General features: G+C 46.1%; 1 protein-coding gene and 1 pseudogene across 1 annotated transcript; both read right to left on the bottom strand.

Moving 5' to 3' along the window:
* Nucleotides 1–3,493: 3,493 nt before the first annotated feature.
* Nucleotides 3,494–4,458, bottom strand: LOC116823568 (olfactory receptor 14A16-like; annotated as a pseudogene).
* Nucleotides 4,459–12,784: 8,326 nt separating this feature from the next.
* LOC116823572 (olfactory receptor 14A16-like) lies at nucleotides 12,785–13,741 on the bottom strand. The gene has a single exon (XM_032778189.1). It carries the CDS (start codon nucleotides 13,739–13,741, stop codon nucleotides 12,785–12,787), a length of 957 nt encoding a protein of 318 aa, XP_032634080.1.
* Nucleotides 13,742–17,062: the final 3,321 nt, after the last annotated feature.

Here is a 17,062-nt window from a genome sequence, read left to right as displayed (position 1 = left end):
AATTATTTATGCAGAGTGGAACAGCTTCAAATGGAGTGATTGTGGGAGCTTCACATCAGAATACCCCTAACACTGATGACATGGATGGGGCACTGAATCCTTTCTCTATGCAAGCTCTTGTCAGTTATGATCTCTCTCTCTACTCCATTCATCAGTGTGGTGTCTAAAGTCACTGACACACCAGGTCCCAGAATCCTAATTATTGAAAGAAGCCAGCAAGAGTGGCAGAATAGTGTCAGAGGGCACAGCATTAATGTAGATAACATTCCCCTGACAGTTTACATACGAGCTGAATTTTTGCTGTTCCTCATGAGACTCCCAGCTCCAAGTCTGGAGACCCCTTGCAAGTTCTTAGGTGTGAAATGCCGTAGAATCAAGTGACAGCAATATTTATATTTGTTCATTTGGACTGGTAAGAAAGCGCAAACTCTAGACCTCTGCTCTGTATTGTAAGAATATATGCAAAATACACTGACTTGGTCCACCAAATCCTGGGTAACATTCTCCTTCGTTCAGCATTAAACTCTCCCATTAACCGACTGTAATTTTTCACCATTAACCAATGGCAAAATTTCCCCCATAAGTCAACTAGAACATTCTCCTCCTTCAACCACCCATAGACTCCTCTGCCCTCCATTAACCAGACAAATCTGTCCTTCACCACCCATCGACTCGTCTGCTCTCTACTAATGATAAGATTATCCTCCATTCACCCACCAAAACATTCTCCAGCAGAACCAGCCATAGACCTCTTTTCCCTTCACCATACAGAGTCTTCTGCACTTGACAACAATCACAGACCTTCCCTTCTCCTTATTCCTTATTCACAATCCATACAATTTGCCTTGACCAAATTAGACTTCTTCCCTTTTCACTGACCAGGAGATCATTCCCCATTCATTGACTTTAATATTCTCTCTCCTCAACCAATGAAACTTCCATATAATTTCCCCATCAACCCAACCAAGCCCTCAAGGAAAGCTTGGGAGAACAGGTAAGCCAGCAGTCCATCCTGAAGGTTAACAGACTTGGTTTTCAGCTTCAGAAGACAATTCTACTGTCAGTGAAACACCATTGGTTTGTTCAAGTGCCTCAGCAGATTACTGTTGCTCTGGTGTCTACCTTAGGATGAAAGGAGGGACACTGTACTTTGATGTTTTCCAATGAGGTCATAACAACAAAGCTTGAAAGCAGAGCTAGCCAAAACATGGGCTTTCCGCTTTGTGGGAAATGTTGCTATTTCAAAATTTCGCTCTAACTGAAAACAAGGGGGAAGGGGATGTTTTAGAAACACTAACACATGGTGCTTCAGAAACAAAATTTTCTCTACAGGACCCTGGTATCTGCTGAGTGAAATGGACATTCTTGTCAGTTTCATGGCTGCGAAGAGAAGCAGAATGTAAGTTTCACTCAACAGCTGATTCCAGTCTCCCAGGCCAGCTGGTTGCCCATATTATGTGATTCAGTGGCCACTTTGGGATACCAGCTGGCCTGGAAATCTGGAAGCCCTCGTGTTCCTGGGCCAGGGCCATCTGCATGCTGAGATTTCCCTAGAGCCACGGCCCCTGGAAGCCCATACCAGGGTCTTCAAACTTCTTGCTCCTTAACAACTCAACTTGGCAGGCAGGCAATCCATTGCCAACCTGACCTTTCTTCCCTGAAAGTTCATCAAACCTGGGATGTTTCTGTGAATCATTTTGGGTTCTATGAATCAGTATTTTTGGATAAAACTTTGTTTCAATTAGAAATTTTTCATCCAGCTCTACTTGTGAGCTACCCTGTGATTTAGCTCTCCCAGAAGCTAGAGCGAGCTCCTACTCTGTATCACTGGAAAAACTGAATGAATACAGCTAAATCTTTTTGTATGAATAATAACTTTGCTTTTTCAGGGAATGTGACTCAGCTGAGTTGATGGCCCCTATGTGAACATTCCAGCCATGCAGACAGGAACGTTTATGGAAACAGTGACATTTAGGCAAATGGGATGGGGTTTTGGTCAGTGCATGCAATGGCATTTGCATGGAAGCTAGGGAAAAAAACTGGTCTTCCAACTGCACACCATGTTGGTCAACATCTTGGTGATGAGCATGCTGGTGAGCAGGATTTCCAGGAAGGAGAGGTTGATGATGAAGAGTCATAATGGACTGGTAAGTCTAGAGAAGAAGGCCCAGTGATTCTAGCTTTGAGATGAAAAAGATAATTTATGTTAATAATTCAAACTCAAGAAGGGTAGAGTAATTCCAATGCACCGATTGTAAGGCTTTATTTGACTAGGAAAGGAGAGAAATGGAGACAGTGTCAGGGTCTGACATCAGTTTGGTATTAGCCTTGAGCCCTATCCATATCCTTAACCCATATCCAACAGAGAATTAAGCATGAGTTTCCCTTTAAACCTTTTCTTTAAACCTACAATTAAAGTAAAGAATGTCCTGAAGTGGCTGTGGAATCAGGGCCTTTGTACAGAATATTCAAAGGGAGTGAGTTTGAAATTCATAATCATGAGTGTTTGGAGCAGATCCTCAGGTGGTGAAAAGTCTCCAAGATCTATTGACTTCAATGGAGCTATGACAATTTAAACCAGCTGATGGCCGCCTCCTTGATGTTTAAGGATCCCGAGTGTGATACTTCCATTTGTTCAGAGAAATGAAAGAGAGCCTGTTAAAAATGTATCCTGTCAAAACAGCTCAAAGTTCAAACACCAAGTATTTTAGGATGAACTGTTTGTAAATGACAGATAAAGTAAGATATAGCCATAAAAACCTTTGTTAAATAATGTTTAATAAGCAGTATTTATAAGAAAATCATGATCTGGACTAGACAATCATTACCAGGAAAAAAAGCACAATAATTTGCACAATAATCTCCCTAGATTATTCATTATCTAGCTAGCTAGCTAACATATTTCACAATCGAATAGAAATAGATCATTATGATTAAAGAGGTTGTCATTGTGGGGAGCAAACCTTCAGCTCACTCAGAAAATCCCATCAAAGAGATGACATATAAGCACTTGGAAGAGAAGGCAAACATTGAAAATCCTGTCTATCCAAACACTCACCACCTTCCCAGGCCTTCCCGTCTCCAAAGAAAACAAACCAAACCAGCCCACAAGTTAAGCAAAAAAAAAAAAAAGATAAAAATCTGACAAACAAGTAAACAAAAAACACAAAGAAAAATTGCATTGATACATCAATCAAAGATTATCCCCCAAAATAAGAAGAGCCTGAGACCTCACTAGGGACTTTGCTATGGGTACTGATTTTATGGGCAAGGTGCTCAGATAGTATGGTAGTGGATAGCAGTATATGATGATAGATTCTGATCTTATTTACATTGGTGTAAACCTATAATAGCTCCATTAGTCTTGAGTCATGTTTGTCTGGATTTTTCCTAGTGTAAATATCCAGTTCTGCATAAACAGATTGAACAGTATTTTCTCATGGAGGCAATAATGTCATCAGCTGATTATATAAAGAAACACAGAATGAAACTGTTACTGATGGAGAAATATGAACATTTTATTCTTAGAGAATAACCTCCAATCTATCAGTTTACTCAGTGCACCTTTGAGCTCTTTGTTTCTCATGCTGTAGATGATCGGATTCATCATTGGTGGCAACACAGAATAGAGAACAGCCACCATGAGATCCAGACCTGAGGTTGAGCTGGAGGTGGGTTTCAAGTAGGCAAAGGTCCCAGTGCAAATGAACAAGGAGACCACAATGAGGTGAGGGAGGCAGGTGGAGACGGCTTTATGCCGGCCCTGCTCAGAGGGGATTCTCAGCACTGTGGTGAAGATCTGAACATATGACACAATTATGAAAACAAAGCAGCTTGAGGCTAAGCACACACTAAAGATGAGAAACCCGACTTCACTGAGGTTTGAGTTAGAGCAAGCGAGCTTGAGGAGCTGGGGGACTTCACAGAAGAACTGATCCACCATGTTGCCTCCACAGAAGGTCAATGCAAATGTGTTCCCAGTGTGTAGTACAGAGTTGAGAATTCCACCGATCCAGGCACCAGCTGCCATTTGGACACAAGCTCTGCTGTTCATCACTGTCTCATAGTGCAGTGGTTGGCAGATGGAGACATATCGGTCGTACGCCATGATGGTCAGTATGGCAAAATCTGCTGAAACAAAGAATAAGAAAAAAAAAGACTTGGGCAACACATCCAGAATAAGAAATCGATCTGGTGTTCATGAAGGAGTTGGCCATGGACTTGGGGATGGTGACAGAGACAGAGCCGAGGTCTAGGATGGACAGATTCATCAGGAAGAAGTACATGGGGGTGTGAAGTTGGTGGTTGAGGGCTATGACTGTGATGATGAGAAGGTTCCCCAGTAGGGATGCCAGGTAAAGCACTAGAAACACCACAAAGTGTAAAATCTGCAGTTCTGGAGCATCAGAGAATCCCAGGAGAAGGAATTCGGTCATGGTGGTTTGGTTGGACATTTTCTTCCTCAGTACACTGTGTGATGGCTGTAGGGGGAATGAGAAGGACAATGATCAGAGTTAGAGCGACAGTGGGAATGGCCCTGATTCCCTTTTATGTAATATCTCATTATACGAATGTCAAAGGTTCACAGCACTCGTCACTTGCAATGATGAAGTAGTGTTAATGTTCCTCAACTCTGACAATCAATCAGTCACGTTATCACATTAGTGTAAATTGGGTTGGCTCATTTAAAGTCAATGGAGCTTCGTTACTTTACCCCTTTTGAGGATTTGGCCCAAGATGTGGCCTGTTAAAATGCTTTATGAAGGATGAAACTACAATCCAAACCCAACAATTCTTCCAAAGAAGGTCCCTCTGCTGCGACCATCATCAAGCTCACAGGTTGGTCATGAAATGGATAGACTAAAATGCCAGCATAGCCTGATTCTCATGTAGACTCACCCAGCATCATAAGTAGCAGCTCATATGTGATTTTTCTACCCTAAGCTTTATGCCTAGATGGCCTGCTGCCTGCTTCCAAACTGATTTATGGCACTAATTCCCAGCTGCACTTCGGCCTGTGTGTAACAATGGACTAGTGGCATCACTATGTTGTAACATTTACTCTGTGCTGTGTGGTGCAGGGGTTGTCAGGACACTTGGGCTCTACTCTTGTCTCTGCCAGTGACCTGCTGTGTAACCTTAGGCCAGTCATTTCCCCTCTTTTTGACTCTGTTTCCCCTCCCTTTCTTCCTTTCTCTGCTCTGTCTACTAGGACAACTATCCCTTTGGAAGAGAAATCACATAGATGCAGTAGAATAAATGGTTTGAAATTAAGGTTTTATCAGGCAATATTAATGTTCCCCAATTTATTTGAAGTTTAAGGCAGGTTGGAAATTTTCATCTGTGTTCTTTTTAATAGAAAGCGGGTTTTCAGCTAAATAACAACAAATCTTAGAATCTGTCTGCTTTTCTCCAAACATTTTGTGATTGATTTGTAAAGAAATTGAAAACTCAAAATCCAAGCATTTTCGGTTTTGTGATAAAAATAATCCAGTTTTCAGCAAAATTTTTCATTTGCCAAAAACTGAAAAAAAAATAGATTTGAGGTTTTCAGTTAAAAGTCAAAATTTTCCTGAAGGATGGAAAATTTCCAGTCAGTAGTAGGTATTTGATTAAATTGAGAGTAAAAGTTTTAAAAAGTTCATGTTGTAATTCATATTTATCTTCTTAATTTTCCCCTGTATGTTGATTCCCCAATATATTTAATTGAAATAGAAAACTTACTGTGCTGATCTTTGTGGATTTTTTCCGCAACGTATGATCCACTCAGCCATCCAGCACCAGGATTCTTTGGTCAATATCTATCAGAATCTAGAAGCTAAAGGCACAGGCATCTGAGAATCCTTTCCCCCTTCATTTTGAGACTGCTCAGCCACAACTTGACTCAAACCTGTTGGCTCTGCAGGTGAGCTGTGTGTAGCTGGCGTTGAACATCACTGGCATTAAAGGACTGATGCTGTGGGAAGGTGATTTATTCATGTCTATTTCCTAAGGGCTAGCGGGACTCACTCCCTGGAGCCCTGCACAGCTCAGCAGCACAGGCCCACAGGCAAGTGCATAGATGCCTAAGTGATAAAGCCAAAAGAGCCATTCTGATCCTCTAGTCTGCACCTAACATAGCACAGGCCTATGATCTCCCCCCGGCATTCCCTGATTCCAGCCCAGCTTCTGTGTTATCTGTGGGCCAGGATCACAAAGATGAAGACAGGCACCTACAGGGATTGATCAATGCTTCTAAATGAGCTAAATGGCAAAGTGCCATGGTCATTCAGTGCGAGTGAGGAGCTTAACCTGCTTAGATGCTATTGTAAATCCCAGTAGGCAGCTATCTCCTTCTTTAAGTGCCTAAACCCCTTTGTAATCCTGGCCTGTGTCTCTCGTTAACTTCCAAGGCCTGGGCTTCCCCTGAATTGCCGAAAATGGTGCCTGGGATTTGCAAAGGCGCCTATGGAAGTAAGGCATGTACATCTTGGGCTCCTAAATCCCTTAGACACCCTTGAGAATCCCAGCCTGAAATGATAACTAGGACAGCCTGGTGTCTAGAGAAAGAAGGTCGAGATGCTAAGAACTTCTGTGGTGGAAGCCCAGCTATGCAGCTATGTTACCTCAACTCTCTGTTCCTCACTTTACCAAAATATGAGGGATAATAATTGAGACTGGATGAAAATTTTGTAAAGAAACATTCATTGAGAGATGATCCATGATTCACCCACTGAACCCTTCTTACCCTAGACCCTGAGTCTTTCCCACCCTCTCCCTCACACCCAACCCAGACCCCCAAGCAAACACCCACAGCCCTTAATCTTCTCCCACCCTTCTCACAACCCCCACTCCACAGACCCTGTCAGCTCCTGTTCTTTGAGATTCCCCATTCCATGGCCGAGTCAATTCTCACCCAGAGTTCCTGACTCAGCTTCCTCAGAGATCCCTGCTTAACCCCTCTGCCCACCAGTCCCTTCCTCTGCCCACCAGTTCTCTCCTCTGCTCAGCCCCACTCCCCTGACATGGCCCCAGCTCCAGGGAACAGCCACTCACTCCTGGCTCCAAACACCTGCCCATTCTCTCCTCCTCCTCCCCATTGGCAAGCCCTGGCCACCACTTCCTTCCTTCCTCACTCTCCTCCTTCCTCTTCCTGGCCAAACCCCTTTTCTGAACAGTATTTCCAGGGTGGCCTCTGCCCACTGCCAACCATGAACTCACTTCCACAAGGTATTGCTGAGACAAAAAGGTCAGCGGGGTGAGACATTGGCATGGATCATGAGAGCCTTCATGGTTGCATTAGATCAGAGAATGAATTAAACTGCAATGGTGCAGGTCTCCAGCCAGCCATTAACTCACAGGGAACCTCCCTGAAATGGAGATCAGTGCAGAATTGTCCACTGGGGGAGGGGTCCCTGTCCCTCTATTTTCAGCAGCTGGTGGTGGTCCCTCCAGGAATCACAGCTCTTAGCTGGGCTGTTCCCAGGAGCCTGTTGAAAGAGGCACATTTACTCCCATAAAGCTCTGCTGACTCCCAGGCTGGATTCAGACACTCCAGGGCCATGCATGGAGGTGGAGAGGGCTTCAAAGAAAGGCTGGGACAATGGCATGGGACCCTGCTCTGTCCCAGAAGAGGAGCAGGTGACTGTCCCCCAACCCCTTGGGATCAGCTAGGTGTCCACAGACAGGCAGAGGGCAGTGATGGTCCCCACAATCCTTACCTCCCCAGCCAGGATGTGTCTGCTAGGGTGAGGCGGTCAGGACTGCTGTGCTCTTCCCTTCCCCTGCACAGAGAGCTCCTTGCATTGGTGGGGTTGTTGAGGTGCTCCAGAGCACTGGTGCTGGGAATTCAAATCAAACGCCATGGACAGGGCCGGCTTTAGGCCGATTTGCCCAATTCCCCAAATTGGACCCCTGAGAGGGCCCTTGCACCCGCAGTCTCTCCCGGAAGCAAAGTTCTGCGTCTCCCAGAAGCAGCAGCTGTTGTTGCTAGGCAACGAGAGATGCTGGCGGGCAGAGGGCTGAGGCAGATGCAGCCACGTGGGTGTTGCAGGTCAGGAGGGGGAAGGAGGTGAGGGGGGTGAGAAGGCACATGTGCTTTGCAGCCTTTCCTTCCCCTCCCCTCCCTTCCCCAGCACTCACCTGGAGGAGACGCCGAGGGAGCTTTTGGTCCCGTAGGAGACAGGACCTCACTCACCTGAGCAGCTGCTGGGGCTTCCAGCGGTGAGTGTTTGACCCTGTCATTCCCCGCAGGTTTTTTGTAAGATTGGGTTGGTTTTGTGGTTTTTCGTGGTGTTGCTGTTTGAGGGTGAGTCTGTGCCTGCCTGGGTCTGTTTCAAAACTAAAGTCGGCATCATGTAATGTAACCCAGGAAAAAAGCCCCGAGCCAGTACTTAGTGCTGTGAACTCCAGGTGAGAGAGAAAGGGAGGCTTGGAGGAGGAAATCAAATACATGATCAAGAGGGGAGAATGCGAAAGGTCTGCAACATGGCAGGCTGAGACTTTTATCCCCTACCCCCGCAAGAGGGGAAACTGAGGCACGGAGTGATCTGATTCCCTTCTCCAAATTATTTTGCAAAGGAAGGGGACTGGGGCTCCTATCCAAACCAGTTCCCTTCCCATCAACTCTGCTTTCCCTGCTGCAAGACCACTGTAGGGGCTGAATATTTCCATTATACTATGGCTCCTTCGTTTGCCCTACAACAATAAATTAGACCAGCTTGGGGTGGAGCTATTCCCTCCCAAAGCTGTGTGAATATTAAGGGTTTTTTGAGGGGGGTCATGATAATATTTCAGATCGATCAAATGCCCAACTCAGCTTTGTAGCCATCCAGCAGCTCTAGGGCAGGGAAGGAAAGTGCTCTTGGTGCAGAGTGGTTGAAAAACAGGGGTGAAATTAGTGGGGCCGAGGGGGTCTTGTTGAAATCCGCCTGATGCAGCCACACAGAATCACTGGCAGTGCTGGGAGAGACCAGGAGTGGAAACAGGTGGCCCGGGTGTGTGGAAACATTTGCCCTCAGTCCTGGGCTCTGGATGGACTAGGCGGGGTGGTGGGTTCAGTCTAGTCTTCCAGCCTGTTGCTCTCACTGGGGTTTGTGGTTTTCATCTGGCTCCACCAAAAAGATCAAACATGCCCAGTAGAAAAGGGAGTGAGAGAGGCGGAAAGGGTGTGTAAGGGGTTAAAGTGACCCATCAATGAAAGAGTAAAACCAGTCTGATTTGGTTTCCCCCCAGCCACCACTCCTGCAAACACTGGGCAAGGGGCAGCCCCATTCCCCACCGAGACTATGGTGAGGGGCAGCAGAGGAGGAAGGAGAGCCACATGTGATGGCAATCTCTCCCTCCCTCCCCCCCAAGCACCCACCACCCCCTCTCTGGCCCCCAAACTCTGTCCAGAGCCTGCACCCACCCCTCCGCACTCCCTCCCAGAGCCTGCACCCCTCCACCCTTCGTGCACTCCACCCCGTGCCCCAGCCCGGAGCCTGCACCCAGCACCCAAACTCCGTCCCACTCAGCCTGGGCAAAGCTCTTTGGTCTGGCTCCCAGCCCCTCTTCAAGGGTTGCAGCTATCTGGAGGTGCTGCCTTCCACACCTTACTAATTCACACCTCATTCATTCAACAGGGCAATTGATTACAAAGTAGGGGGAAGATCTTATTCTACTCCTAGCAAAAAGACATTTTTCTTTTACCTTAATTACACTACCTTTGGGGCCTGCCATAACATATTATCAAGGTTCAATACAAAGTCATATAAAAGTTATACAAAAATGCATAATGCAGAGATTATCTACAACTGCACTGATTGACTGCTGTGTGCAGTAATATAGTGACCCCTGGGTCTTTGAATGAGGCTTTATACTTGGGGGGGAGAGGGTGAGGGGCAAGTGGCGGGTGGGAAAAGAGGCAAGCAGTGAGCCACCAGGAGTTCTAGGAGCGGGCAAGGGGGGTTTCTGGCAGGGAGGGAGAAGGTGAAAGGAGGCGAGTGGTGGGTGGGGGACTGACTAGGAGGGATGCAGCAAGCCAGCAGGGGGCTAGGGGGTGAAGAGGGGTGTGGTGGTGGGGCTGAGCAGGTAGGCCTGTAGGTCTCCTATTTTACTGCTGTGATCTGGTCACCCCATGTGTGTAGTTTCTTCCCGCCCCCTCCCCCAACCTTGTTTTTTGATGCAGCGGAGCTGGGGAAGGAGGGTTTTGTTTCCCAGGACCGGGCAGCACTGGGGTGGGAAGGAGGGGGCAATTTTATATTAATAAGGAAATATTTTATAAATTTTAATAAAATAAACATTAGTGAAGAAAATCAGTTGTACAACTATCAAAACAAATTATTTTCCTAATATGAAAGTACAAATCAGCTAATTAATATATGATGCCATGTATGTAATATATAATTTTGCTATTATTTATATAGTCATGGAAAGTAAATAATACATGGAAGAAATGAAAGTGGTTTTTTTAAGTGTTTTTTTTTGTTTTAGTCATCCCTGCTGGGGCCCCATCAAAACTGTTGAATTGGGCTCCACTCTTCCTAAAGCCGGCCCTGGCCACGGAGATGCCTGGGGCAGTTCCCTTCTCCCTAGAACCATTGTCTCAGACCCTCTTCAGACTCAGGCAGACAATGCAGCAGCTGCTGCACTGGGGGCAGATCTCCCATTCTACCCCCTATTCTTCCAGGCTGTGGATAGTGCAGCATCTGTTGCTGGCCCCAGTCAGACCAAGGTCACTGGACACCGCCACCCATCGTACCCCAGCATGGCCCATTCCTGATATCTAGTCATGTTGTCCTTGATGCGGTACAGCAGGCACTCTGATATCAGTGAGTGCTCCTTGAGATTCACCAGGTGGGGAGTTTACTGAGGCGGAGCAGAGGGATAGTGAAATAAGGTAGGAGACGCTGTAATTAGTGGGGGGTTGAAGGGCAGAGCACTTCATAGAGAACGGCCATGCCACAGGAGATTCTGAAGTTGAAGGGCCCAAGACCACACAGAAGGGCCACACTTCAGCAGGGGATGGAGTCAAAGGACTTGCATCTCCTCTTCCTTAGACCGGACATACTCCATTGTAACACCCTGGGGTGAGTGAGGGGGAAATCAGCCCCATTCAGAACAAAGGAGTTACTCCTGATTTACACCAGGGTGAGTGAGAGGGAATCAGCCCTATCCGCTCTAAAGGAGTCACTTCTAACTTTTCTTAACGTTAGTGTGTTTTGGTGCTGATTTATCGTGCACAGACAGAGATCAAATCAGGGCTCAGATCTTCACAGCAGGGAGCATTTCCAGTGCTTAAGGGCCACTCACCAACTCTTTGGAGGAAATAAAGTGACAGCATTATTAACCAAAGGTTTAGCTCTCAGTTAGGTCCGTCAAGCTTCGAAGGGTTGGAGTCTCACCGAATGGATTACGTTGAGCACGTGCATGGAAAGAGGATGAATAGGTTCAAAGCTACCTCTGACTCACAGGCTATGAGTCCTTGAAGGGGGAATGTCCAGTAGTGGCTGACAAACCCGCATGCCATCTGGGCACTTTGAGTTCAGATCAAACCCTGAGCCGAAATCTGAACCTAAGAATAAGGAGGCACCTGGCTTTGTCTGAGGGTTTCTAATTGTAGGGCAATGTCACCTGGGCACCACAGGATATTTAGATGGTAATGAAACAATTTTTGAAATACACTTACCTGCTGGGAGAGGAGGATGCTGAGGGTGGAAGAGCTGGTGGGAATTGCGAGAGTAGGGTTTGGGAGGCAACGAGGAGAGGGAGGTTATGGGGAAAGGGACGAATAGGGTGGGTGGGTAGGAGATGGGTTGGGAGTCAGGAGATGAGGGGTGGGACACTGTGAAAAGGGGACATGAGGGTGAGTAAAGGGGGACTGGGAGAACAGAGGGGTGTGATGTCCTATATCTTTCAATCTTCAGAGGGCTCTGTGTTCTCTCCCCTCCCCAGTGCAAAGCCTCAGTTTCCTGTTAGGTACAGTTTTTCAGCATGAACAATAAAGCGAGCACAGCACCGAGCTGTGTTTCCATCAGCGCTCTCTGTACCTGTGTGCCTGTCTCCTACTCTGCTGGATCCAGAACTAGAATGAGGGGCAGGGAGCCTGACAGCCCCACATTCACCTCCCTTGAGTGTGCCAGTATCAGGGGGCTCGCGATGCATCTATGGTGTCGGATACCCCTCCCTCTCCCACTTTTGTGATCTTGGGGGCTTTCTCCTTCCCTTTTGGCAGGAGGGGGAACTGATCCTCTCCCTAATCATCCCTCCCGATGTGTGCCAGGTCTGGGGAAGCTCCACCTCTCAGGGTGTGAAGCTGAGAGGAACCCAGAATGACGAAGTAGTGCACAGAATACAGCTCCTTTCTAGAAAAATGTGATGATTCTTAAAGAGCCTTTTACTTCATTCATCATCCATATCCACGGCCACCTACAGCTGCCACAATGACCACTAACTCCAATCAACAAGCTTCCTTTCTGTTGAAAAACTAGGAAATAAAATGGCAAAAAACATTATTAACACAGAGTTAACGTTTCCCAGTGACAGCTCGTGCTTGTCCAGAAGGTCGAGTTCAGCTAACTCACGCTTCTAACAAGGAAATGCAGAAATGAATTAAATGCCCCCATAATTTAGATAGATAGATAGATAGATAGATTCTTATCTAATTCACAGCAGAGTAACTCACTGACTTCAGTGAACTTAGTCTACATTATTACTACTGTGAACACAACATTTTTGCATAAAAAGCCTGAACATCACATTCCCATGGAGACAATAATGTCATCAGTTGATTATATCTTTACAGAAGCACAGAATGAAAACACGGTCAAGGGAGAAATCTGGAAATGTTATTCTGTTTGGATAACTTCCCCTCAGTTAGTTTCCACAGGGCACCTTTTATCTCCTTGTTCCTCATGCTGTAGATGGCTGGATTCATCACTGGAGGCCTCACGGAATAAAGAAGAGCCACTATGAGATCCAGACCTGATGCTGAGCTGGAGGGGGGTTTCATGTAGGCAAAGGTGGCAGTGCAAACTAACAAGGAGACCACAGTGAGGTGAGGGAGGCAAGTGGAGAAGGCTTTATTCCGGCCCTGCTCAGAGGGGATTCTCAGCACGGTTTTGAAGATCTGAACATATGACACAATTATGAAAGCAAAGCAACTTAAACCTAAGAACAAGAGAAAAGAAGTAATAGCAACTTCACTGAGGTATGTGTCATTGCAAGTGATCTTGAGCAGTTGGGGGATTTCACAGAAGAACTGATCTACCTTGTTACCAGCACAAAAAGGTAATGCAAATATGTTCCCAGTCTGCATAGTAGAAATGGGAATTCCACTGATCCAGGCACTAGCTGCCATCTGGACACGAGCTTCTCTGTTCATTATAGTCTCATAGTGCAGTGGTTGGCAGATGGCAACGTACCGGTCATATGCCACGATGATGAGAAGAGCAATGTCAACAACAGCAAAGAAAATGAAGAGAAAGATTTGGGCAATGCACCCAGAATAAGAAATCAACCTGATGTTCAACAGGGAGTTGGCCATGGACTTGGGGACTGTGACGGAGATGGAGCCGATGTCTAAGATGGACAAATTCATAAGGAAGAAGTACATGAGGGAGTGAAGATGGTGGTCAAGCACTATAAGGATGATAACAAGGAGATTTCCCACCAAGGCTGCCAGGTAAATTCCTAGAAACACCACAGAGTGTAAAATCTGCAGCTCCCGAACCTCAGAGAACCCCAGGAGAAGGAACTCGGTCACGGTGGTTAGGTTGGACATTTTCTTTCTCAGTACATCACGGACTGTCTGTGGAAAGAAGGGCAAGGGCAGTGGTCAGGCTAATGCCCTCCCACCTCCTCATCTCTGACAATCACACCACTAGTGAGGAGCATTGTCACACCAGTGTAAATTGCCACAACTCCCTTACAGTCAATGGATGGTGTCCGTTTCCTCCATCTGAGGATCTGGTCTAAGATGTAGCTTGATAAAACGCAGTGTAAATATGGAACAAGTTACAACCCAAACCCAACAATCTTAGGAATGATCATCATCCTATTGCAACAATGGAGAGCTAGTTTAGGAAAGAAGAATAAGGCTACATCTAAACTATGAGCTAGAGAAGTGATTCCCAGATCACATACACGACTTGCAATATCTCGAGGATGACTAGCACAAGTCTTAAAATAGTATAGCCATGGCAGAAGGGGAAACTGTGCTGAATACAGTACATAGCCCCAGAGTTCAGGTGGGTTTGTATTCTGCATGGCTACTGCAGGTACACTGCTATTTATGCTCACAAAGCTAGCACACGAGTACGTCCATGCAAGCTGGTGAATCACAACCCTAGCTTGCTGAGTAGATGTAGCCTAAAAGAGTTTGGCTAATTAATTGAGCAAAATGCCAGCTGAGAGGGGTTATGAACACTCTCTATAAACACATCAAGGGGGTAAACACGAGGAAGGGAACAGAGCTATTGATGCTAAAGGAGAATGTTGGCACAAGAAGGAATGTGGATAAATTGTCCATGATTAAATTTAGCTTGGAAGTGAGAAGAAAGTTTGTCCCCATCGGAGGAGGGACTATACAAAGCAGCCTCCCAATAGGAGCCATTGGGGACAAACAACTTAACTGGTGTTAACACTGAGCTGTGTCAGTTTAGGATAGGGATTATATGACTGGGTTGCCAGTGAGAGCAGGGGATTGGACTCAGTGACCCAGGTCCTTTCTAGTCATATCTTCCTAGAAGGGTCGGCTCTAGGTATTTTGCCACCCCAAGCACGGTAGGCAGGCTCTCTTCAGTGGCTTGCCTGCGGGAGGTCCGAAGAAGCCTCGGGACCAGCGGACTCTCCGCAGACATGCCGCCGAAGGCAATCTGCCTGCTACCCTTGCGGCGACCGGCAGAGCGCCCCCCATGGCTTGCTGCCCTAGGCACACGCTTCGCGTGCTGTAGCCGCCCCTGCTTCTTAGGAAAAACAGCAGGCTAACAACTTGGACAGGAAAATAAACTTCTAAACCAGAAGCACAGCATGATCCCCTCTTCCCAGGGAAACACAAAAAGGACATATCCAGTGGCCCAAACACCAACTCATCTGTGATGCTTCCACACTGAGTTCTGTGCAGAGACGTCCTGCTACCTGCTTACAGATTGATTCATGGCCCCTGATACCTGCTGCACTTGTATCTCTATGTAATGATGGGACAGGAGCATCCCTCTGTTACTGCTGTGGTTTGTCATTTCTCTCTCTACCTTCATGTCTGCACTATGCAGGTCAGTGGCAATCAGGAGACCTGGGTTATGTTCTTGTCTCTGTCACTCACCTTGGGCAAGTTGCTTCCCCTTTCTGTGCCTCTGTTTCCTCTCTCCAACTTTCTTCACCTTGTCTACTAGGACTATGATCTTGGTTAGGGAGGGGCTGTGTTTTACTACGTGTATGTTCTGTGCATCTGTTTATAGCTCTGGTGTTCAGCTGGCAGCAGTGTGGGACAGAGGATATGGGGCTAGAGCAGGAGGTCTTGATGCTCTCCCCTTCATTTCCTCTGTGTCCTTGGGCAGGGCTGAGATAGACACAGGCTTCAGGTGGCTGATGCAACTGACTCTGAGTTTACAGTTTACAGGCGCTAGAGCGTACAAAACACAATCTGCAGGCTTTGCTGCTATCCTGTTTTTGCTGCTGTGCTGGTTTTTCACCTTTCCAGAACTATTCCTTTGAAACAGAAATAAAAACATTTGCAACAGAAGAAACAGGTTTGAAATGGCTGTATTATTAAATATAAGAATAATGGTTCCCAACTTTGTTTAAAGCTCAATTTCCAATTAGGGGCAGGCGGAGATTTTCTGTCCATTTTTGTTTTTAAAAAATGTCCAGGTAAAATTTCTGCTGTACTTGGAACAATTTTTTTAAACTGAAAACCACAATTTTCTTTTGTTGGCAACTAACATTTTCACTTTACACTAGTATTTTGCTAAAAACAAATTCATGTTTAGTTGCCAAATCCTGATTTTTTTCTGATTTTGGGTATCTGATGCAAAGTCAAAGTTTGCACTGATTTTTTCTCTGACTGGCTCAAGCTCTCTGACTTAACTGATAGCTAAAGCCTTAAAGGGTCCAAATGCTAATTTTTATTTAGTGTCTTACATTTTCTCTGTATCTTAAATCACAACAATATTTAATTGAAATAGTGAATTAAGTGTGCTGCTCACTGTGGATTTTTCCCCAACTTGAGATATATTCAATCTTCCAGAACCAGGATTCTTTGATCATTATTTTTCTATCTCCATTTCCCTACCACTGTAGAATCTAGAAGCCAAAGGGCTGGTCTAGACTACATGGGAAAATTGATCTTAGATACGCAACTTAAGCTACGTGAGTAATGTAGCTGAAGTCGAATATCTAAGATCGGATTACTCACCCGTCCTCACTGCGCAGGATTGATGTCCATGGCTCCCCTTGTCGATTCTGCTACGCCGCTGGGGTTGGTGGAGTTCCGGAATCGATATAAGCGCGCTCGGGGATTGATATATCACGTCTAGATGAGACGCGATATATCGATCGCCGAGCAATCGATTGTAACCCACCGATACGGTGGGTAGTGTAGATGTAGCCAAAGACACAGCTATGTAAGAGCCCTTTCACCCCTCACTCTGAGAATGAACTGGCAGAACTAGATTGAAACCTGATGCCCTCTGTTGATGAGCTGTGTGTAGCTCACTTTGAGCTTCCCTGACACTAGAGGGCTGACGTGGTAGAAGGCTGTCTGTCCATGTCTATTTTCTAAGCACTTGCAGGGACTCACTCCCTGGGGCCTAAACAGCTCAGAACCAGAGGCCCAGAGGCAAAATGTCATGAATTCATGGATTTTCAAGCCAAAATATAAATATAATCCTCTAGTCTGATATCTGCATAACACAGGCCCCAGGATCTCTTGCAGGGTACCTTGACTGCAGCCCAGCTTCTGTAAGATATGTGGGCCAGGATTACAAAAGGATTTAGGCACCTAAAGATGGACACAGGTACCCAGTAGAATTTATTAAAGTTCTTAAGTGATGCAGAGGCATCGATGTACCGGGTCTGGTGAAGACACACTACATCAACAGGAGAC

The sequence above is a fragment of the Chelonoidis abingdonii genome, unplaced genomic scaffold, assembly GCF_003597395.2.
Source record: "Chelonoidis abingdonii isolate Lonesome George unplaced genomic scaffold, CheloAbing_2.0 scaffold0021, whole genome shotgun sequence".
Taxonomy (NCBI): Eukaryota; Metazoa; Chordata; order Testudines; family Testudinidae; genus Chelonoidis; species Chelonoidis abingdonii.
Note: the sequence above shows the minus strand (reverse complement) of the source record. Positions and strands in the feature narration are given on the sequence as shown.

Bases quoted from the DNA above. Each gene is read 5' to 3' on its own strand.
- LOC116823572 (XM_032778189.1), bottom strand. From the start codon at position 13,741: ATGTCCAACCTAACCACCGTGACCGAGTTCCTTCTCCTGGGGTTCTCT.